We start from the raw sequence: 24268 nt of genomic DNA, 5'->3' as shown, positions 1-24268 counted from the left end.
TCCCTGAGACATGAAAGACAGGAAAACAGCTGGAGAGAGAGACAGAAAACTTACTCAGCTGGTTAGTTCCTGCTATACAGATCCCCAAACAGCTTTTGTTTGTATTTTTTCAAAGCATAGCTTAACTCTATGAATTACCAATATTCTTACTTTGCTTAAGTTAATCAAAGCTAAATTTCTGTTGCTTGCAACCAAAGAAATCCAACTGATACAGGGAAAGTGGTCCAACAGACAGCATGATAGAGGCCACAGGAAACTTTCAAAGGTAGCCTGAAATCCAGATACTTTATTTAAAATTATTAAAAACACATATTAATAACTGTCAAAATTTCTGGCTATGGCACAACGACTAATTGACTTCAAGTTTTTATGTGCTTGCAGTTAATGATTAGGCTGGTGACATTTTGCTAATACAAGCTATATTTGGAGTTCACTCTCATATCTCCCATGTAAGAAATAAAAAACAAATGAGAATGAACTGAAATAATACAGATTACATGTCATAAGAAAAACATCTACGAAGGGTGCTGGGAGGAACAAATGATCTATGTTACAATGAAATATACAGTTGACCCTTGAATAATGTGGGGTTTAGGGGAGCCAACCCCTGAACAAACAGCTTTTTTACAGTTAGCCCTCCATATCCATGGTTCCACATCTGCAGAGTCAATCAACCACGGATGCGATAGTACTGTAGAAAGTATTCAGTGAAAGAAATCTACATGTAAATAGAACGGCACAGTTCAAATCTGGGTTGGTCTAAGGGGCAACTGTATATATATGAGAATTTTATATATATATTGTATGTAATATATATTATTATATATGAGAATCATTATATAACATATATAATATATATTATATATATCTTACTCTGCATTCTTTTTAGGGTTATTTCATTACTTTAAAAATATAAGGGAATCTAACAGTTTGCCACAGATTAGTTTAACTCCAACTTGGGCTTATTGACATTTGGGCAGGATAATTCTTTCTTTGGGGCGGGAGGAGCTATCCAATGCATTTTAAGATGCTTATCAGCATCCCTGGCTTCTACTTAGCCCCACTATATGCCAGTAATGCCCCTAGTAATGATGATCTAAAATGCCTCTTGACATTACCAAATGTCCCCCTGGGGGCAAAACTCTCCCCTGATTAAGAAACACTGGTTTTATAGAAAGAGACTCAGACTTAGAGAATGAACTTACGGTTGTTAGGGAGTTTAGGATGGACACGTACACACTGCTATATTTAAAATAAATAACCAAGAAAGACCAACTGTACAGCACGGGGAACTCTGCTCAAAACTGTGTGGCAGACTGGATGGGAATCAGTTTGGGGGAGAATGGGTACATGAATATGTATGGCTTCAGCGGTGTCACCAGCCATACGTGGCTGCTGAGCACTTGAAATGTAGCTACTCTGAAGTGAGATGTGTAGTAAGCGTAAACTATGCACTGGATTTTGAAGACTTGATACAAAAAAAGAATGTAAAATAACTCACAATTTTTATGTTAACTATTTTGGGGTGGTATGCTTAAATTGGGTGAAATAAAATTAATTTCACCTGCTCGGTTTTATATTAATGTGGCTACAGAAAATTCTAAATTACATATATTGCACATATTTCATTGAACAGCCCTGATCTAGAAACTTGAAATGACTCAGTATTTTTAGTGAAATAAATTCTCAAGTCTATCAGATAAGCCAAAAAGACTTTGGGAAGCTTTTCACAGCCCTATAAAATTAGCTCACTTTTGAGAATCATAATTCTTGATTATCATGCCTGAGCGGTTTTTTGGTTTCTTCAAACCAAATACTTCTGCTCGAATGCTTCATTTTCAATGTTCCAATTGATTCCTCTGTGGTGGCAGATTTATCGTCAGGCTGTTCTTTATCACTTTCATGCACGTCAGTTTCTTTTATACACTCGGGAACTTTCTGAGCAAGATGCTCAGATGCTGCCGCATCCATCATACTCAGAAAATCATAAGCAGGCAGAGGAGGCTTCCATTCCTCAGCAGGTAAAACTTCTGCAAGGAAGGTAGGATCAAGGGTTAAAGAGGAGCAGATATAAAACCTCATCACATGAATATACTAGAAAATGTTTTATTTTGAAAAATATATTTATAGGAGTGAAGGCCTTATCAGTTTTCTTTATCTATGGGAAAGCTGCATTTTATTATCATCATTGTCCAAGAAACTTGATACATTTGTCAGTACTAGACATTTTCATTTATAGGCTGTGCTATAAAGATAGGTATTAATAGGTAAAAAACATAAAGGTCCATAATCTCGCTGCCTGTTAACCCATACTGAGGGTTAAAAAATAGCAATATGTGTAATGAGATTACCTACAGCCAGGGACAAGTTAAAATGAAGAAGTCTCTTGCTTCCCTCCCTACCTCTGTCTTTATCCCCAAAGTACTGTAACTATCGATCATTCCAGATAAAAATTTTGGACCATATATTTTAATACATGTAAATTTATATGTACATTTACATTTAGAACAGTTTTGGACCACATATATATATATATAAAATTTAGCAAAATATTTCTTATATTTTAAAGCACTTTCTGTTTTGGAAGATTGCTATGGAATCAACTGTACTATAAACAGGCAGTGATTAGAAGCACTTAGGAGGGCTTCATGGCAGTGAGTCTTAACATTATTTTAAAATATTGGTCATTAAAAGAAGAAAAAGGATTTAAGCTGATAACATATATATGGGATAAATAGACTAGCTTTACTCCATTTAGTAAACAGATTTCACACAATTTCAGAGTTTAGATGCCTATTCAAAATACTACTTGAGAAATTACATAAGGAAAGGTGCAAACGAAACATTTAAAAATTAAATTCCAATGAAAGAATCTATATACTTTTATATGAAAAGAAAGTAAAGCTCATAAAGTAAAAACCCAAGCATCTCTCATTAATCAAATAAAAGCTTAGGACATTCATACAAACTCTAATTTAGGATTAAAACACAAACAAAAACCTGCATCAGTACATATGTATATCTATACTCATTGATATGATTTCTTCACTCAGGCTCAAGTATATGAAATCCGTGGTACATCAGCAAGGTATTACATTTAAGTTACCCCTATAATTGATGTTTCAAATTACAGTGTTGCCCAGATAACAGACTCAGATATAGTCTACTGTCAGTGTCAATAGTGACAAACGGATAGAATAGCTTCTTGAATATAATGAATGGGTAAGAAGAAACATAACTGTCCTTTGCAATATGCAGATGGAGTATCTTTAAGAGAAGTCCAATTTAAAGCACAGCAAAGATTCAGCAATATTTATTTTCATGGTAAGCTCTGCAGCCGAGTGGTCTGAGACAATGACAAAATGCCTGAAACTGCACATTCTAATTCTGCTCATTATTTCCTCAGGAACTCTACGAAGATCTTAAATAAAACTGTACTCTCCTCACATATGGGCAAGAAAGACACTTATCAAATTAATGCTGATAATAATAATAATGACTAACATTGATTGAGGCTTTACTATATATCAGGAATTATGTATTTAATCCTTACAGCCTCATGAGGTAAGTAAAATTATTATCCCAACTTTATATATGAGAAAACCAAGTCCTAGAAAGGTCAGAGAACTTGACCAAAATTAAGGGCAAATGTCAAATAAGAACAGCCAGTGGTCACAATTTCACAGAAATGAAGATGTGCAGCAAGCAAGGTGAGGTGGAGACCAGTGGCACGGTGTTACAGACGTGGGCTCTCCTAAGGGTAGCTGCAACATTCGTGTCTCAGACCTGCCTCCCAGGATGTAGTGAGAGCAGGTCCTGGCAGCACGGAAGATGGGCCGCCAGACAGAAAGCTCCTGTGTGGACCTTGGCTTCTTCCCTGCTGCAGAGGCTGCAGGAATAACTTAAGATCAGGAGCAGTGATACAAAGAAATGATGGAAACCAGAGGCACCACCATCATTGCAATGGAAGAAATACTAGTCTCTCAGGAAACTAAGAAGAATAATTCTGATCCTTGGTAATGGTTTGAGTTGAGAAATCAAAGCCCCTAAGGAGGCCCCTTGTAGGAAAGGATCTCTATACGAAGAATAGTAAATACTGTAGGTTTCACACTTTAAACGTATGTCTCTGCATACTTCATTTTAATTTTTGAAATAACTGTAACATAGAGTAGGGACTATCGGGAGGAAACAAGGGGAAAAAAACCACACAGTAGTCAAGGAGGCTGGGTCAGAAGTTCAGGTTTGTCTCTGAATATCACATGACCTTTTTAAAAGCTATTCAGTGGAGAGGTACTCTGGCCTGACTTACATATCCTATCTGATGTAGTCAGAGTCCATGAGGCCTCTGTGTCACAGCAACTGCACAATGACAGCACTCAGAAGCTTCTATAAAACAGCAATGCAGACAGAGAATGCAGCTTATCTGAAGAGTCCAAGAGCTGCACCTGAAAGGTCCCCTCTGCTGTGTGGCTAGAATGAAGAGGCCATCAATGAGTGATAACAACCACAGAAAGGCTTCTTTCAGATTATGACAAACCAAATAGTCAAATTTAGTTACTTTTTTACATTTGTAAATGCTAAAACTAAGACACCGTCTCAGAAAACTAAGACTTAAAAATACCGTCCAAGAGGACCCAGAATAGCCAAAATAATCTTGCATACAAAGAACAAGGTTGGAGGAATCAAATTTACCAATTTGAAAACCTATTTCTAAGATATTGTATTCAAGACAGTGGGGTAACTGGCATAAGACATCTGTACAGTTGATAGAAAAACATGTGCATGAATGTTCATAGCAGCATTATTTATAATAGCAAGAAATGGAGACAGTATAAATGTACATCAACTGATGAATGGAAAAACAAAATGGGATATAGCCATCCAATGGAATATTATTCATCCACAAAAAGGAATGAACCACTGATTCATGCTACAACACTGATGATCCTTAAAAGCCTACACTGAGTGAAAGAAGCCAGACACGAAAGGCCACATGTTGTATGGCTCCTTTTATATGAACGGTCTAGACTAGACAAATCCAGAAAGACAGAAGATAAACCAGTGGTTAGGGAATGAAAAGAGGGGAGAATGGAGAGTGACTGTGAATGGCTACAGGGTTTCTTTTGGGGGTGATGAAAATGTTCTAAAATTCAGTAGTGGTAATGGTTGTGAATGGTACAATCTTGCGAATGTAACAACAACAACAAAAAAACCCAAAACACATTGCATTGTACACTTTAAAAGAGTGTACTTTATGGTATGTGAATTGTATTTCAATATCCAAATATCTATAGACTATTTAGACATAAGAATTTAGTTAAAACTGCCTAATGTAACAAAAATGAAATGGATAGACCTCCTGGGAAGAACAAGTATGTTGCAACGATTGACAAATAAATTCAAGAATATGATTAAATATACATAAACATACATAGTGATAGATTCACAAAATGCAAGCTGAGAGACAGCATAACACTGAATTGGAGTTTATATACCAGAATTGTGTGTGTGCATATACACATGTATTCACACGTGTTCACATACACACATACACAAACTCATTTCAGAACTCAGTCATAAACAGCATCAAAATGTTGTTACAAAATAGTTCATTTGGTTTCCAATAACAAAACCCTTATAAGGGCCTTAGGAAACTTCATAACATCACTATTTCCTCAACAGACTGATGATCTAGGTTATTACATGTTAACTATATTACAGCAACAGGATTGTTGCCACAACTGTACATAAACTAACAAACACATCTATGCCACAAGTACAAACCCACAGAGGTTTTACAAAAATAGCAACTATGGCATGCCATGTCTTGGGCTTCCCTTGTGGCTCAGACGGTGAAGCATCTGCCTGCAATGCAAGAGACCCAGGTTTGATCCCTGGGTCGGGAAGATCCCCTGGAGAAGAGAATGGCAATCCACTCCAGTATTCTTGCCTAGAGAATCCCACAGACAGAGGAGCCTGGTGGGCTACAGTCCATGGGGTTGCAAAGAGTTGGATACCACTGAACGACTACACTTTCACTTTCATGGCATGTCACAAAACCAGCACTGTGAATTCTGGGCCAAGATCTATTTTCTTGTGGTCCAAAATTCTGGCTCTGGAGTACAACAGAGCCATGTTGAAATCCAAGTTTCCTCATTTACTGGTTAATTATATGACTGTGAACTAGCTATTTAGCTCCTCTACAGGTATGTCCTATGACTCCTGTGAGAATACAGGAGATAATACATGTGAAGCATGTAACTTTGTGTATGTTACCTACAGAGCATTCAATAAATGTTTAGCTATTATTAAATTTAATATAACAGCACTCATTTTCTGTGGGTAAGAAAATCTACCATAGAGCAGACTGTATGGACAATGCTGTCAGCATATTAATATTTAGAATATTTACAAACATTACAATTCAATTCATTCTGGCATTCATCAGCTATAATTCAAGTTTAAAAATCCATGAAACAAAATGTAAAATTGTACACATTAAAACAGGAAACTTACTGATAGGACTTTCTAGTCCTGCTTCTAATTTCTTCAGCCACAATAAAAGGTTCTGTTTAGTGACAGCCTGGTCTGAAGGAAATGCAAACACGTGGCCACCTGAATGCAGATTCACCACAACAAGAAGAGGAAGGGGAGGCAGGGTACCAAAATATGCCTGTAAGACTCCTCTCCCCACTGGCGTCGTCTTCCTAGAAAAGAGAGCAACTGAACATGTTAATGAATATTTCTTTCTATAGCAAAATAACAAGAACAACTGTTTGTAAAACATTAACCTTTAAATACAGCACCATACCAGGAAGTTTATTTTATGGAAATAAGTCCTAAAAATCAAGAGGTCTATAACTACATTACTAGTAATCAGAGTCGTAAAACGTTTCTTTTAACATGAGGTATGTACTGTGTATCTCTTAGGAGAAAAAAGGCAGCATGAGAGTTTTAATAAAATAAACAGACATAGTCCACAAGCTCATCAATTTTGTTCTGCTATAATCAATATATATTCCTTTCAGAGTATAGTCAAGTATCTGATCATGTCAGCTCAAAATTAAATGGCCCAGTCAGTTCAGTCGCTCAGTTGTGTCCGACTCTTTGCGACCCCACGAATTGCAGCATGCCAGGACTCCCTGTCCATCACCAACTCCCGGAGTTCACTCAGACTCACGTCCATCGAGTTGGTGATGCCATCCAGCCATCTCATCCTCTGTTGTCCCCTTCTCCTCCTGCCCCCAATCCCTCCCAGCATCAGAGTCTTTGCCAATGAGTCAACTCTTTGCATGAGGTGGCCAAAGGACTAGAGCTTCAGCTTTAGCATCAGTCCTTCCAAAGAAATCCCAGGGTTGATCTCCTTCAGAATGGACTGGTTGGATCTCCTTGCAGTCCAAGGGACTCTCAAGAGTCTTCTCCAACACCACAGTTCAAAAGCATCAATTCTTCGGCACTCAGCTTTCTACACAGTCCAATTCTCACATCCATACATGACCACAGGAAAAACTATAGCCTTGACTAGATGGACCTTAGTCGGCAAAGTAATGTCTCTGCTTTTGAATATGCTATCTAGGTTGGTCATAACTTTTCCTCCAAGGAGTAAGCGTCTTTTAATTTCATGGCTGCAGTCGCCATCTGCAGTGATTTTGGAGCCCCCCAAAATAAAGTCTGACACTGTTTCTACTGTTTCCCCATCTACTTCCCATGAAGTGATGGGACCGGATGCTGTGATCTTCATTTTCTGAATGTTGAGCTTTAAGCCAACTTTTCACTCTCCTCTTTCACTTTCATCAAGAGGCTTTTTAGTTCCTCTTCATTTTCTGCCATAAAGGTGGTGTCATCTGCATATCTGAGGTTATTGATATTTCTCCCGGCAATCTTGATTCCAGCTTGTGCTTCTTCCAGTCCAGTGTTTCTCATGATGTACTCTGCATAGAAGTTAAATAAGCAGGGTGACAATATACAGCCTTGACATACTCCTTTTCCTACTTGGAACCAGTCTGTTGTTCCATGTCCAGTTCTGTTGCTTCCTGACCTGCATACAGGTTTCTCAAGAGGCAGGTCAGGTGGTCTGGTATTCCCATCTCTTTCAGAATTTTCCACAGTTTATTGTGATCCACACAGTCAAAGGCTTTGGCATAGTCAATAAAGCAGAAGTAGATGTTTTTCTGGAACTCTCTTGCTTTTTCCATGATCCAGCAGATGTTGGCAATTTGATCTCTGGTTCCTCTGCCTTTTCTAAAACCAGCTTGAACATCAGGAAGTTCACGGTTCACGTATTGCTGAAGCCTGGCTTGGAGAATTTTGAGCATTACTTTACTAGCATGTGAGATGAGTGCAATTGTGCGGTAGTTTGAGCATTCTTTGGCATTGCCTTTTTTTGGGATTAGAATGAAAACTGACCTTTTCCAGTCCTGTGGCCACTGCTGAGTTTTCCAAATTTGCTGGCATATTGAGTGCAGCACTTTCACAGCATCATCTTTCAGGATTTGAAATAGCCCAACTGGAATTCCATTACCTCCTCTAGCTTTATTCATAGTGATGCTTTCTAAGGCCCACTTGACTTCACATTCCAGGATGTCTGGCTCTAGGTGAGTTATCACACCATCGTGATTATCTGGGTCGTGAAGATGTTTTTTATATAGTTCTTCTGTGTATTCTTGCCACCTCTTCTTAATATCTTCTGCTTCTGTTAGGTCCATACCATTTCTGTCCTTTATCGAGCCCATCTTTGCATGAAATGTTCCCTTGGTATCTCTAATTTTCTTGAGATCTCTAGTCTTTCCCATTCTGTTGTTTCCCTCTATTTCTTTGCACTGTTCGCTGAGGAAGGCTTTCTTATCTCTCCTTGCGATTCTTTGGAACTCTGCATTCAGAGGCTTATATCTTTTCTTTTCTCCTTTGCTTTTCGCTTCTCTTCTTTTCACAGCTCTTTGTAAGGCCTCCCCAGACAGCCATTTTGCTTGTTGGCATTTCTTTTCCATGGGGATGGTCTTGATCCCTGTCTCCTGTACAATGTCACGAACCTCTGTCCATAGTTCATCAGGCACTCTACAAACTATAAATGGCTACAAACTATAAAATAAGAAGATACTTAAAGAGATAGACAGAGAAAAATAAATGCTACACAGGGTAACACTAATACGTGGAATCCTAAAAAAAAAAAAAAAAAAGTCAGACTCAAAAACAGTAGAAAAGTTGCCAGGGACTGCAGGGTGGGGTAAATAAGGTGAGACTGGTGAAAGGAAACAGACTTCTCAGTTGCAAGATGAATAAGATCTAAGGATTTAATGTATAACACAGTCACTATAGTAGATAATACTGTGCTGTACCACTGAAATTTGCTACATGAGCAGAACTCAAATGTTCTCACTCCACCCCATCCCCAAATTTACATTTATAAAACAAATATATGAGGTGACGGATGTGTTAACTAGATGAAAGAGTTTTTTCACAATGCATACATACATCTGTTAAAATTATCTCAATGTACATTTTAAATATCTCACAAATTTGTCAATTATGCTTGAATAAAGCTGAAAAAAACAGCAAAAAAAAGAGAATTATTGTAAAGGAGAATTCAATCTAAAACAAGATTATCTCAGACCATCTGAGGCAGTTTAGTTACTAAAATATCATGACGACTTATATAGTGGTTTCATAACATTAACTCCAAAGGTAGTTTCATTCCCTAATGAAAACTTAATAATATTTATTACTTTCTTTACTTTTTACATATTAAAAAATAAAAACTATACCTACAGATTTAACCAACAAGGAGTAACTGAATCCAAGTATTTCTTTTTTGCCAGCCTCAGTATTGTTTTTTCATGCTGAAGATCTATGCCACCATCACTAAATAAGATAAGTAATGGTTTCTGAAGTCGTAAATACGTGGGAAGATTTTCCACAGTGATCTCTGGCTGTTTAAAAACAAAACAAATCAAGAAAAAATGGAAATTATAATACATAAAATAGAAAATGTTCAAATCACTCTTGCATGTTAGTTTGTAAAATGTATTTCAAACAAATTTTCATTTAAGTGGAGATTTTACTATATTGATTAACAAGTATGAATCTCAGGAGTGTTTTTTATTTAAACTCATCTTGTTTTAATAATGAATTAGTTATTTTCAAAATAAAGCTACTAATAGAATTTGGAAGTAAAGGAGCTCCTTGTTTTTAAGCATGTAGCATTTCTAGTAATTTCTTATGTTAAAATCTAGATCAAACTAGTCAACACACATATGACAAGTATTTTTCCTCTAGCATAAAAGTTTTTAAAAAATATATAAGCTAAGCTTTAAAGATATAATCTTTTAACATCTGTGATTACTTAAAAATTAATAAATCTTAGTTTGTTTCAAAATTGAGTTTTTAGCATAATTAAAGTAATCCAATAATATGCTAAAACAAATTTTAAGGGCTCTTATTTTGGAGAGGGTAAAAATAAAGAAAAAGTAGTAAGAAATAAATCTTACTCTTTTTATTAAAAGAGAACATTAAAAAAATATATTTGTAGAAGACAGTTTAGGCTGTTATTAACAAGAATTGAAAAGAGTAAGAAATAAAGTTAAAATACTTAGGATTAAAAACAGCAGTGACTTAAGAGTATTAAAGGCTTCTACCATTTTCCATTTTTAGTATCACATCTATTAATTCATCTTCTGGATACACTTGTGAGCTGGATTAAATCTTCCTACATCAGAAAACAAATCCCCAGCTGACAGATGAGGAAACCAAGGATGCGAAGTTGACTTGCTGAAGTCACACAGCTAAGCAGGAGGAAGAGTTAAATGAAACTAGCACCCAGGGATTTTGTTTACCAGTAAGCCATCTCACTGGGTCACACCAGAAATCCAAATGAACAATTTTTTTTTTATTGGAGAAGGCAATGGCACTCCACTCCAGTACTCTTGCTTGGCAAATCCCATGGACAGAGAAACCTGGTAGGCTGCAGTCCATGGGGTCGCTAAGAGTCAGACGCGACTGAGCGACTTCACTTTCCCGTTTCACTTTCATGCACTGGAGAAGGAAATGGCAACCCACTCCAGTGTTCTTGCCTGGAGAATCCCAGGAACGGGGGGCGCCTGGTGGGCTGCCGTCTCTGGGGTCTCACAGAGTCAGACACGACTGAAGCGACTTAGCAGCAGCAGCACCCAGGGATTTTGTTTACCAGTATGCCATTTCACTGGATCACACCAGAAATCCAAACGAACAATTTTTTTATGGTGCCAACCACCTCCAATTCACCCTCAAACACCAAACTCTGGCACATACTTCTTCCTACTTAGTTCTCAAAGCCACTTTCCTCTGCCAGTTTTCATTTTCCTTTGAATTCTTTCTCTTTGACCACTCAAAATCCTCTTCTCACACCTTCCTCTTTCATGATTTAAATCTTAGGTCCCCTTTTCTCCAAACTCCCCCATGTTGTCTTATGTTAACTATCGTCATTTCTCTTCTACTTGAGTTATGTGCCCTTCCTAAAACTGACAGATCTTATCAAACCAGCAGAACAGATTTGATGGATATGGTGTGATGGAGCCATCACAGCTCAATTCAAAAATTTATTGAGAATTTTAAGATCTTATGCTGGGTGGGTGCATGTGTGTGAGTTCAGTCGCTTGCTTGTGTCCGACTCTTTGTGATCCCATGGACCATAGCCTGTCAGGCTCCTCTGTCCATGGGATTTTCCAGGCAAGAATACTGGAGCAGACTGCCAGGGGGGATCTTCCTGACACAAGGATCAAACCCGTGTCTCCTGCATCGGCAGGCAGATTCTTTACCAGTGCACCACCTGGGAAGCCCCTTATGCTGGGTACTGAATCAAAAAGAAGTAAGATGCTTACTCTGCCCTCAAGGGTTCATAGTTTAGAGGAGGAGACAAGTGTGCAAACTGCTGTGATCCAAGAAAAAATTTTAATGTATGACAGTAAGAAGACCCCAGTGGCTCAGTGATCCCTGGGTTGGGAAGTTCCCCTGAAGGAGGGCATGGCAACCCACTCCAGTATTCTTGCCTAGATAATCCCAAGGATAGAGGAGCCTGGTGGGCTACAGTCCGTAGGGTTGTGAAGAGTCCAACATGACTGAAGTGACTGAGCATAAATAAGGAAGCCTACTGCCTCTAAATTAAAACTAAAAAACAAGGTAGGGGAGCTCATGGGTGATTTTAGGAAGTGATATTTGACCTGGGCCTTGGATAAGGAAAAAGAGCTTGACAGACTGAAGTGTGTGCTAGAGTGTGGATTCCAGATACAGGGAGCGGAGAGGCGAATGAGAGTACAGACAGGTGTTAGGCATACAGAGTATCTGGGGAACAGTGATAGTGAAGTGTCCCAGACTCAGGCAGGCCAGAAGCAAATATGGCTGTAAGACCATGTGGGAAAATGACTAGAGAGGTTTTCTAGCCCCCAGGAATACTGAGAAGATTTTGTACCAAACAAGTCACATGGTCAGGCCTGTTTTAGATGACTGACTAGAGTATGAATTTGTGGAGAGATGGGCCAGTAGTGGCAGGCACTGCTCTCTCCCGTCAGAAAGAAAGACTAAGAGTTATGCGAGTTTAGTTAAGGTTAGAAACTCAAAAGTTAGGACTCATCAGCTGGTATAATGACCCATATAAGTTATGGGTATAGATACTAAGTCTCCCAAAGAATGAATGTAGCAAAAGAGGGAAAATTGGTTGAAGATGTAATTCTAGAGCGGCAAGACGGCTGAAGGTATACCTGGAGAGGACGGAACTGCAAAAGCCAAAAGAAGAGAGAATCTTAAAAAGGAATGGCACAATCAAGGGTTTTGATGGCTACTCAAGAGGCTACTCAGAGAAAAAGAAAAGGTCATCAGATGTGGTTACTGGAAGATGACTGTTGGCTATTTGAGTATATAAGAGACTATAATTATGTGTGTTCCCATATTCTTATTTATAATAAAAGCACAAAAATGAACTCAATGTATTTGAGAAAAGTGCTAAACATATTACCCAACAAATAGTTCTATGTGTGACAGCCTTAAATATACTATTGCTTAATTGTAATACCTACATAGTTAATTAGCATGTAATTAGCTATGATCTGGGGCTTCCCTGATGACTCTGATGGTAAAGAATCTGCCTTCAATGCAGGAAACCCAGGTTCAATCCCTGGGTTGAGAAGATCCCCTGGAGAATGGAATGGTTACCCACTCCAGTGTTCTTGCCTGGAGAGTTCCAATATTCTAGCCTGAAAAACTACAGAGGAGCCTGGTGGGGCGGGGGGGGGGGGGGGGGGGGGCGGATGGGGCGGGGTTATGAAGAGTCAGACACAACTGAGTGACTACCACTTTCACTTTCAAAGATATTCAAGACACACTGTCAAGTAGACAAGTGTATACAGGAGCCTGGAGGGCAGGCCCAAGGTCTGTGTTGGCCATATGAATTTGTGAGCCATTACATAGATGGTATACATGTCATTCTCTGGGCTTCCCAGGTGGCGCTAGTGGTAAAGAACCTGCCTGCTTATCAGGAGACATAAGAGATGTAGGTTCAATCCCTGGGTTGGGAAGATCCCCTGGAGGAGGGCATGGCAACCCAGTCCAGTATTCTTGCCTGCAAAATCCCATGGACAGAGGAACCTGGTGGGCTACATACAATCCATGAGGTCATAAAGAGTTGGACATGGCTGAGCAACTAACATTTAACTAACTATAAGCATTATTTACCTGGACTAATTTGTCATCAGGTTCATTAAACTAAAGTTTGATGTTATATAAAAAATGTTTATCATCTGGCCATCCTATGCTCTTTTCTATCCAGAGGGAGTCTTTCTAGTACCTAAGGGCAGGCCAGAAGATAGCTTACTCCTAGCTAGCTACTGTATACAGTAAAGTATGTATACAGTATACAGTATACTGGATACAGTACAGCTGTATACAGCTCTTGACTTAAAAGCTCTAACACAAAGCAGTATTAGGAAATTTAACAACAGCTCTCATGGAATTTTTTTACGTTTCAGTTCAGTTCAGTCACTCAGTCGTGTCCGACTCTTTGCAAGCTCATGAATCGCAGTACGCCAGGCCTCCCTGTCCATCACCAACTCCCGGAGTTCACTCAGACTCACGTCCATCAAGTTGGTGATGCCATCCAGCCATCTCATCCTCAGTCGTCCCCTTCTCCTCCTGCCCCCAATCCCTCCCAGCATCAGAGTCTTTGCCAATGAGTCAACTCTTCGCATGAGGTGGCCAAAGTACTGGAGCTTCAGCTTTAGCATCAGTCCTTCCAAAGAAATCCCAGGGCTGATCTCCTTCAGAATGCACTGGTTGGATCTCCTTGCAGCCCAGGGGACTCTCAAGAGTCTTCTCCAACACCACAGTTCAAAAGCATCAATTCTTCGGCGCTCAGCTTTCTTCACAGTCCAACTCTCACATCCATACATGACCACAGGAAAAACTATAGCCTTGACTAGATGGACCTTAGTCGGCAAAGTAATGTCTCTGCTTTTGAATATGCTATCTAGGTTGGTCATAACTTTTCCTCCAAGGAGTAAGCGTCTTTTAATTTCATGGCTGCAGTCGCCATCTGCAGTGATTTTGGAGCCCCCCAAAATAAAGTCTGACACTGTTTCCACTGTTTCCCCATCTATTTCCCATGAAGTGATGGGACCAGATGCCATGATCTTCGTTTTCTGAATGTTGAGCTTTAAGCCAACTTTTCACTCTCCTCTTTCACTTTCATCAAGAGGCTTTATAGCTCCTCTTCACTTTCTGCCATAAGGGTGGTGTCATCTGCATATCTGAGGTTACTGATATTTCTCCCGGCAATCTTGATTCCAGTTTGTGTTTCTTCCAGTCCAGTGTTTCTCATGATGTACTCTGCATAGAAGTTAAATAAGCAGGGTGACAATATACAGCCTTGACGTACTCCTTTTCCTATTTGGAACCAGTCTGTTGTTCCATGTCCAGTTCTAACTGTTGCTTCCTGACCTGCATACAGATTTCTCAAAGGTAGGTTAGGTGGTCTGGTATTCCCATCTCTCTCAGAATTTTCCACAGTTTATTGTGATGCACACAGTCAAAGGCTTTGGCATAGTCAATAAAACAGAAATAGATGCTTTTCTGGAACTCTTTTGCTTTTTCCATGATCCAGCGGATCTTGGCAATTTGATCTCTGGCTCCTCTGCCTTTTCTAAAACCAGCTTGAACATCAGGGAGTTCACGGTTCACATATTGCTGAAGCCTGGCTTGGAGAATTTTGAACATTACTAGCATGTGAGATGAGTGCAATTGTGCGGTAGTTTGAGCATTCTTTTGGATTGCCTTTCTTTGGAATTGGAATGAAAACTGACCTTTTCCAGTCCTGTGGCCACTGCTGAGTTTTCCAAATTTGCTGGCATATTGAATGCAGCACTTTCACAGCATCATCTTTCAGGATTTGAAACAGCTCAACTGGAATTCCATCACCTCCACTAGCTTTGTTCATAGTGATGCTTTCTAAGGCCCACTTGACTTCACATTCCAGGATGTCTGGCTCTAGATTAGTGATCACATCATCATGATTAACTGGGTCGTGAAGATCTTTTTTGTACAGTTCTTCCGTGTATTCTTGCCACCTCTTCTTAATATCTTCTGCTTCTGTTAGGTCCAGACCATTTCTGTCTTTTATCGAGCTCATCTTTGCATGAAATGTTCCCTTGGTATCTCTAATTTTCTTGAAGAGATCTCTAGTCTTTCCCATTCTGTTCTTTTCCTCTATTTCTTTGCACTGATCGTTGAAGAAGGCTTTCTCATCTCTTCTTGCTATTCTCTGGAACTCTGCATTCAGATGCTTATATCTTTCCTTTTCTCCTTTGCTTTTCGCTTCTCTTCTTTTCACAGCTATTTGTAAGGCCTCCCCAGACAGCCATTTTGCTTTTTTGCATTTCTTTTTCTTGGGGATGGTCTTGATCCCTGTCTTCTGTACAATGTCACGAACCTCATTCCATAGTTCATCAGGCACTCTATCTATCAGATCTAGGCCCTTAAATCTATTTCTCACTTCCACTGTATAATCATAAGGGATTTGATTTAGGTCATACCTGAATGGTCTAGCGGTTTTCCCTACTTTCTTCAATTTGAGTCTGAATTTGGTAATAAGGAGTTCTTGATCTGAGCCACAGTCAGCTCCTGGTCTTTTTTTTGTTGACTGTATAGAGCTTTTCCATCTTTTGCTGCAGAGAATATAATCAATCTGATTTCAGTGTTGACCATCTGGTGGTGTCCATGTGTAGAGTCTTCTCTTGTGTTGTTGGAAGAGGGTGTTTGCTCTGACCAGTGCATTTTCTTGGCAAAACTCTATTAGTCTTTGCCCTGCTTCATTCCGCATTCCAAGGCCAAATTTGCCTGTTACTCCAGGTGTTTCTTGACTTCCTACTTTTGCATTCCAGTCCCCTATAATGAAAAGGACATCTTTTTTGGGTGTTAGTTCTAAAAGGTCTTATAGGTCTTCATAAAACTGTTCAACTTCAGTTTCTTCAGCATTACTGGTTGGGGCATAGACTTGGATAACTGTGATATTGAATGGTTTGCCTTGGAGACAAACAGAGATCACTCTGTCGTTTTTGAGATTGCATCCAAGTGCTGCATTTCAGACTCTCTTGTTGACCATGATGCAACTCCATTTCTTCTGAGGGATTCCTGCCCGCAATAGTAGATATAATGGCCATCTGAGTTAAATTCACCCATTCCAGTCCATTTTAGTTCGCTGATTCCTAGAACGTCAATGTTCATCCTTGCCATCTCGTTTGATCACTTCCAATTTGCCTTAATTCATGGACCTGACATTCCAGGTTCCTATGCAATATTGCTCTTTACAGCATTGGATCTTGCTTCTATCACCAGTCACATGCACAACTGGGTATTGTTTTTGCTTTGACTCCATCCCTTCATTATTTCTGGAGTTATTTCTCCACTGATCTCCAATAGCATATTTTGGGAAAATATATCCCTAAATTTAAGCTTGGTTAAGAAGTTATGATTTATTCTAATTTTCCTCTTTATAGTTTTCTGTATTATCTGGGGAAAAAAGCTAACATAAAGATTTCAAAAACATTACACTATAGATGTGCTACAGAGACAGTCATTTAATAAAGTCATTAAAGACAAAAATGTTACTTTAATAAATAATTTAGAAAACCGCATCCTAAAAATTTTAATGACTTGATTAATTATAAACTGTAACTTTAATTAGGGAAGGGGAATTAGTGGTACTGAGGCCACAAAATGACTTAAAGAACACATTCTTTAGCCTAAAATGTAATATTGTTTAGAACAAAAGACAACAACAAGAGGATATTCATTCAGTATTTATAGTTGATAATACTGCTCCCATGTCACTTTAGAAATGTAGAAAAGCATCAATTTATAATATTCTAGCTGTGTTTAATATTAATGTAAAACAATCAAAATCAAGAAATGCAGGTTACATCTGTTGTGCCTTTAAATCCACTATTATACAAGGCAGGCATCAGAAAAGGACTTTGATAAAACATATTTTTCTCTACAACAGTGTAAGCAATACTAGCTAACATTTGCTGAGTGTTTACCAGGGGCTGCCGTTTATGGGGTCCCACAGAGTCGGACACGACTGAAGCGACTTAGCAGCAGCAGCAGCAAACACTGTACACAGAGCACTGAACACCCATTCTCGTTCAGCCCTTACAATAACCATTTTACGCATGTGGAGAGACGCTTACATACAGCCAGCAAGGAGGCAAGCGAGGACTGGAAGCCTAGCATGCCGCCCTCTGGAATCCAAACTTGCTTCATGCCAAGTTTCAGTCCAGATGGAGTACTTCAACCGGCCATTAGCCACAAGCATCTCAGCAAGAAAAATAATTCAAAGACATGTAAACTTTTGGCAGTGGATTAAAGAAGCTGTATGCATGATGGGTGAATAATAAAACAGAGCAACCCACTGAATCTAGAGCTCACCAAACATCATGCTCTGTGCCAACAAAAGATGGAAAACCATGCATTAAAACACACACAGTTTTAACTGCTCTAGATTTTATTTCAAACATCCTTATTATATACTCACAAATGTTTCCAGTGATGCATTTGTTATTATTTGAACTATGTCTTGCACATGGACGTTAACTAATGGAATGCTCTCTATTTTGCCTTCTTTGTGTCTGGCAAGCAGCAGGGCTGGAAGAGTTACAGTATATTTACTTGACCTGTGGAGAAACAGAGTATTAAAATTCCCAACCGAAATACAGCAAGTCATCAAAAACATGAACAGTCAGGCAAAGAAGTCACAATGGAGGCAGCAAATGGGAAGCCCTACTAAGAAAAAAAAAAATTTCCAGGCGAACTTAGCTCTTATGTGAGGCTATCTGAGCAAATTCAAGAGCCTTGACAACCTAGATTAGAAGAAAACACCAGATACTAATCTAGCCAGATTTTTCTTTTTCTAGACAATTCACTCATCAAGAAAATGTCTAAACAGGACTAGGAACACAATGAATGGTTCTTAACTTTTTGGACTGCTCACCAAACTGCTGAGCAAGGAGATAGGCATTTATGAGAATAGGCCTATATTTGCCAGGCACTATACCAGGTGCTCCTAGTTATGTTTTTATTTAACCCTCCGAATGGCCCTATAATCCTCATTTTACAGATGATGAAAGAGTGATAAATAGCAGAGACAGAATTCACACTGAGGTATTCCAGATACAGAGTCTGAGCTCTCTCCACTGAAAGAGAACCTGAACTCTGCTTTCTCCTACCACTACTTTTGCTAACTAAACCTAAAAGAAAATCACGAAACAGGAAAAAATGCCTGTGTGAAATTACCAGTGATATGGTAACATTTACATTATGTAAAAACTTAATTCATGCTAAAACAAAGTATAAATCTGAAGACTGAGCTTTCTACTGCCCAGTCTTCAGATTACCTGGAAGGTGCTCTTAGTGGATGAGTCAGTTATAAACAAAACATACTCTGAAAACTACTGGTCTAGAAGACAGTGGGTGATTATCCATGTGTCAGTTGAATAGGTCTCATATTCCCTAAAAGTCTAGAGTTCGGTATTCACTTTTCAGAAGTCACTGATTTCTTGGATAGAACAGGAGCTCAGTTATCAAATGCGTCACCAGTGTTCAGGATGAAAGATTTAATTAAGCTCAGAAATCACAATTGGAAATAATATAGTCAGAGGGTAAGAAACACAAACAACTCCATGTGCATCTGAAGATGAGTCATTAGTGTAGAATGTGACGTCTAAATTTTCAGTTCATTCATTCTGCAGCAATTGAAATATTTGATAGTTTACAGGAGCCCCAAATTCTACAAATAAAGCAACTTAAGTGGCTAGAAAAAGCACTGCTTAAGTGTATGTCTACAATAACAAAAGTAAGTAGAACTATCAGTTCATCACCTAAAACTCTGGGAGAAATATGTAAAAACTCTGATTTTTATGCATACCTTGATGGCAAATCAAAACCCAGACACTCAAGATGTAAAATTCCTTAAAACTATAACTACAAAGAATTTAAACTGCAGGTAACAGAATCCAAAGAGGAAAGATTTTATAGGAAGATGAAGTGCTATGAATCCAATGTTGCCTCATGGGGGGCTCTAGCCTAAAGAAGAATTTTGAGTATGTAAAAATTCTAAATAGCCAGATAGTGCTTTACAGATTTTCCCAGGATGAAATTAAAAATTTAGCTATGTTGCTGCCCTATTTTCCTTAAAAAAAAAAAATCATGTGAAGACAGGTAATACATTATTTTGCAAACTTCCTCCTCCCTAAAATTATAATACACTTACAGTCTCAAAACATCTTCTTGGGAATAAATTCCTGTGGTAACATATCCTTTTAGGTAGCTTCCTGCTTCAGTGAACTCTTCTTTCGCTATAAATATACAAACAAGATAAAAATCTGAAACCTTTAAAGTTATATGTGCTATTCAACTGATGAACAGATTTATAGATGCTGCTGCTTTATTATTAATTATAAATATATTTCAGTGTAGACCTTGTAGCTTCCCTGGTGGTTCAGTGGTAAAGAATCCACCTGCCAAAGCAGGAGAAGTGGGTTCAGTTCCTGGGGAAGGAAGGTTCCCTGGAGAAGGAAATAGCAACCCATGCCAGTAGTCTTGCCTGGAGAAGTCCATGGACAGAGAAGCCTGGCGGGCTACAGTCCATGGGGTCACAAAGAGCTGGACATGACTGAGTGACTAAACAAGTGCAGACTTTACATACCCTGTTGGTTCTAAAATAAACCTGTGTTATCATGACATTTGATTATTATTAAAATGTATGTTAATATAATGCAACATATACAATGTACATAATGTAATGTTCTGAAAATAAATATACTCTAAAGGTACAGTTGACCCTTGAACAACATTGAGTTTGAATTCCCAAGTCCACTTAAACATGAATTTTTTTCAATAAATAGAGTACCTGTATTTTCATTTTATAGACATTTAAACTAGGTGTGGGGAAAGGTTTATGTTCCCCATAAACTCAGAGATGGGGAGATCACAATGGGGAGATGGGGAGATCTCAATCAGAGATGACAAATATGGGGAACCAAAAGAAGGAGGGTTTGAGTCCTAATTCTACCCAAACTGACTGAGCTTCCTGTCCTTGGGTAGATCATTTATCAAACCCATTGTTTTTAAGGCAGAGACAGCAGCATGGAGATTTTTCACTGCACAGGGGGTCAGCAACCCAAACCCCCTCGTCTTCAAGGGTCAACTGTAATTTATAAGATTTATAGGGTTCTGATCATAGATTTGTTACATAAATATTTGTTGCCTTTTAATCTACTGCTGCTGCTGCTGCTAAGTCACGTCAGTCGTGTCCGACTCTGTGTGACCCCATAGACGGCAGCCCACCATGCTCCACCGTCCCTGGGATTCTCCAAGCTATAACACTGGAGTGGGTTGCCATTTCCTTCTCCAATGCATGAAAGTGAAAAGTGAAAGTGAAGTCGCTCAGTCGTGTCCGACTCTTAGTGACCCCATGGACTGCAGACCACCAGGCTCCTCAGTCCATGGGATTTTCCAGGGAAGAGTACTGGAGTGGGGTGCCATTGCCTTCTCCATAATCTACTCCTAAGGCAAGGTAAATGGAGACAACTGTGCTACATGGAGCCTGGAAAGACAAGCAGGTATGTGAAATGATGCACGCCTTATACCACAAAACCTAGAAGGACCTATATGCATAGAAAAAGACAGAAGACTGGAAATTCTAGTCCTCTGACAGTGTCTGTGTTAGGGTTCTACAATTATGAGGGATTTCCATCTTCTTTTTTTATTTCCTGTATTTTTCTGTAAGGTGTTTTTATTACTTTTGAATTTTGATTAATTTGTGTATTAGTCTTGTCCCATTTGTTATGATATGCATATTCAAAATAAGAACTATTATCTCTGTAGGTTTTGTGAGTATCTTTTCATAAATAATAGCATATTCTGGATCTTACAACCCAGAAGCAAGTCTGAATTAAACAGCTATAGACTAATGAGAAAAGAGCAGAGATGGACTTTTGTAAATGATGTATTCTTGCCAACTGAACGTCAGATGATACCTCGGCTGGCTGCATGAAATGTTCATAGCAGTTCAAATAGAAAAACAATGATGGGAGAACTGAATCATAAAGCACCTAGAGGTCTGGGTATGCTGAACCCAGAAGATCTGTCCCTTAGCAGTCAGTACTATATTCATGATGTGAGCACCAACACTGTTAACACTGGGTAATCACCAGATTGTCTAAAAATGATGCATGCTTTCCACAAGACTGAGAAACACTGTAGTAAAGCCACTTACTAGGATGGCAAGATCCACCTGGAGGCAGCACTGAGAACTCATTTATAATCATAAATTTAATGAGAGATGAGTAATCCATGAAAACATTTTCTTTAGCCTGTGCTATACCAAACTAGAAGAGATACGTAAGGAAACAAGGCAATGAGAAGGAACTGAGTGCCTACATTCTCGTTTCGAAGAGAAATTTCTCTAAATTCTGATCAGTAATTGATGCCTGTTACCTAAAGCAGTGACATAATGGAACCTGTTTTAGTGCCTTCTTTTTAAAATAAAAAACAGCAGGGAAAGATGCTAACATTCCATATAATTTGCTCTTCATAAGATTCTAAACTCATGAATATGTTTCTTGGAAGGCTCTTCATGAGTCTGCTGCTAAGTCACTTCAGTCGTGTCCGACTCTGTGTGACCCCATAGATGGCAGCCCACCAGGCTCCCCCGTCCCTGGGATTCTCCAGGCAAGAACACTGGAGTGGGTTGCCATTTCCTTCTCCAATGCATGAAAGTGAAAAGTGAAAGGAAGTCGCTCAGTCGTGTCTGACTCTTTGCGACCCCATGGACCGCAGCCTACCAGGCTCCTCTGTCCACGGGATTTTCCAGGCAAGAGTACTGGAGTGGGGTGCCATCACCTTCTCCACTTCATGAGTCTACTTGTTCATAAATCCTAAGAGTTCCTTGGGGAATGGGAGTATTTAAGACTGTAGACCTCAGATCTATATCCGTTTCCACTAAATCAAAGTGTAAATTCCCCTTTGAATGTTTGAAACCAGGCACATTCTCCTCTTTGGTGAAAACTGCCATGTATGTCAGAATATATGGCAACCCCAAAATAAGGAAATGATCAGTTATCTAAACAAAAAGTTTTTTAACCGCTATAAATATACTTGAGATGTAATATTAATAGTGACTTATGGTTGTTTTAACTTTAAGCATATTCAATTGCATAAAATAAATACATTAATTTAGCAATACTGCTTCTTTCCCCTGTTACATTTTATTACATAGTTATATTTATACACACACATATGTAGATTCATCTGTATTTTAGCTCTGTTAGCAAGAGGCAAGAACACCCCAGTAACTAAAAGCATTCCTAACCCCTAGATCTCAGCTTTTAGATTCAATGTCTCACTAAAAGAAACTGGATTCCCTGGAGAACTGGCTGATTCTAGGAATGGGGCTGGGAACATTTTGTGGCAAAAGGACATTCAAAAAACAATGGAGACATATCAAAAGGTCACAGGTACCAGGGATGAGGGGGAAAAAATGTATAATAGAATGAAAGGGATCTTAGGACAACCTGAGCAAATTAATGATAGCGACTGATTGTAATCCACTGAATAAAATAAGAACTCAGGTAACCATACTGATAAACAAATGAGTAGTGTGCCAACTAATAAAGGTAGAAGGAATAATGGAATTGGAAATTGCCCACTTGGCAACTATCACAGTAATACCTCTTTCAGGCAGTGAGTGGATTCTAAAACCGGTATGCAAAAGATGAGAAACAGGACATTTACAGAGTTTTAAATTCTATTCCCACAAGGTATTTATTAACTATAAGGGGAAAAGTAGTAACTTTCTAGTGGAGGGTCCTGAAAAATACACCAGCAGATAAAAGAGACATTTCAGCTTTCATGGGACTCACATTAGTCTTCAAACCATTAGAATCTACATGAACAACAATTAGTATCTCATACAAAAACTGCTCAGCAAATGCTGCTAGTTAGCATTTGTGAATATAATCAAAATGAACATAAAAATTTTATGGATTCATAAGAGCCCTTTATTGTTTTATGTTTTCTCAGTAGATGCTGAAAATCCAACAACTATTGCAGGACAGTTTTTGCAAACAAAAACAAACAAACAAAAAAGAGGAACTAATAACCTGACTTAAAAGTCTTAGAAGCAACCAACCCAGTAAAAAAAGCATCATATCCAGACTACACCACCTTTATGTATCAATACTTCAGCATCATGCTTTTGAAGTTTGTTGAGAGGTAATCATATGTAAATTTTATCATCGTTTGTATAGAAATATGGTCAAGTACAGTGTTTCTGGGGGTCATGCAAGTGCCTAAGTGGAAAAGAATCTGCCTGCCAATGCAGAGATGTGGGTTTGATCCCTGGGTCAGGAAGATCCCCTGGAGAAGGAAATGGCAACCCACTCCCGTATTCTTGCCTGGGAAATCCCATGGACAGAGGAGGCTGGCAGGCTACGGTTTATGGACTCACAGAAGAGCTGGATACAACTTGGCGACTAAACAACAACACACTGCTCCTTATGTCGATCTCTAAATAAAATACATATGTATATACACACATATATGAAAAATTCCTCTCAGCAAGTACAATCAGAGAAATATTTTCTCTACGGGTGACTCAGCACCCTAACTTGCATTTTGCCATTTATTATATAATGATGATAAGTTGGCAAAAATTTCATCTTTGTTTCTATTTGCTACCAGATAGCTCAGGGTT

General features: G+C 38.8%; 1 protein-coding gene across 3 annotated transcripts in view; it reads right to left on the bottom strand.

The window, feature by feature from the left end:
• Positions 1 to 1191: 1191 nt before the first annotated feature.
• TXNDC16 (thioredoxin domain containing 16) overlaps positions 1192 to 24268 on the bottom strand; it is a 94752-nt gene continuing 71675 nt past the window's right edge. For 2 of the 3 annotated variants that reach the window (XM_069597606.1, XM_069597605.1), the window contains exons 17-21: positions 19784 to 19868; positions 18050 to 18188; positions 9766 to 9926; positions 6517 to 6707; positions 1192 to 2030 (exon numbers count right to left, since the gene is read on the bottom strand). In XM_069597606.1, the coding sequence (XP_069453707.1) occupies positions 1762 to 2030; positions 6517 to 6707; positions 9766 to 9926; positions 18050 to 18188; positions 19784 to 19868 (845 nt within the window). In that variant the 3' untranslated portion in view covers positions 1192 to 1761. Of the gene's footprint in view, positions 2031 to 4309; positions 4471 to 6516; positions 6708 to 9765; positions 9927 to 18049; positions 18189 to 19783; positions 19869 to 24268 lie in introns of all 3 variants that reach the window. The other variant, XM_069597607.1, reaches the window with a different exon arrangement.

The sequence above is a fragment of the Ovis canadensis genome, chromosome 7 (assembly GCF_042477335.2).
Source record: "Ovis canadensis isolate MfBH-ARS-UI-01 breed Bighorn chromosome 7, ARS-UI_OviCan_v2, whole genome shotgun sequence".
NCBI lineage: Eukaryota > Metazoa > Chordata > Mammalia > Artiodactyla > Bovidae > Ovis > Ovis canadensis.
This window is presented reverse-complemented; position numbering and strand designations above follow the sequence as displayed.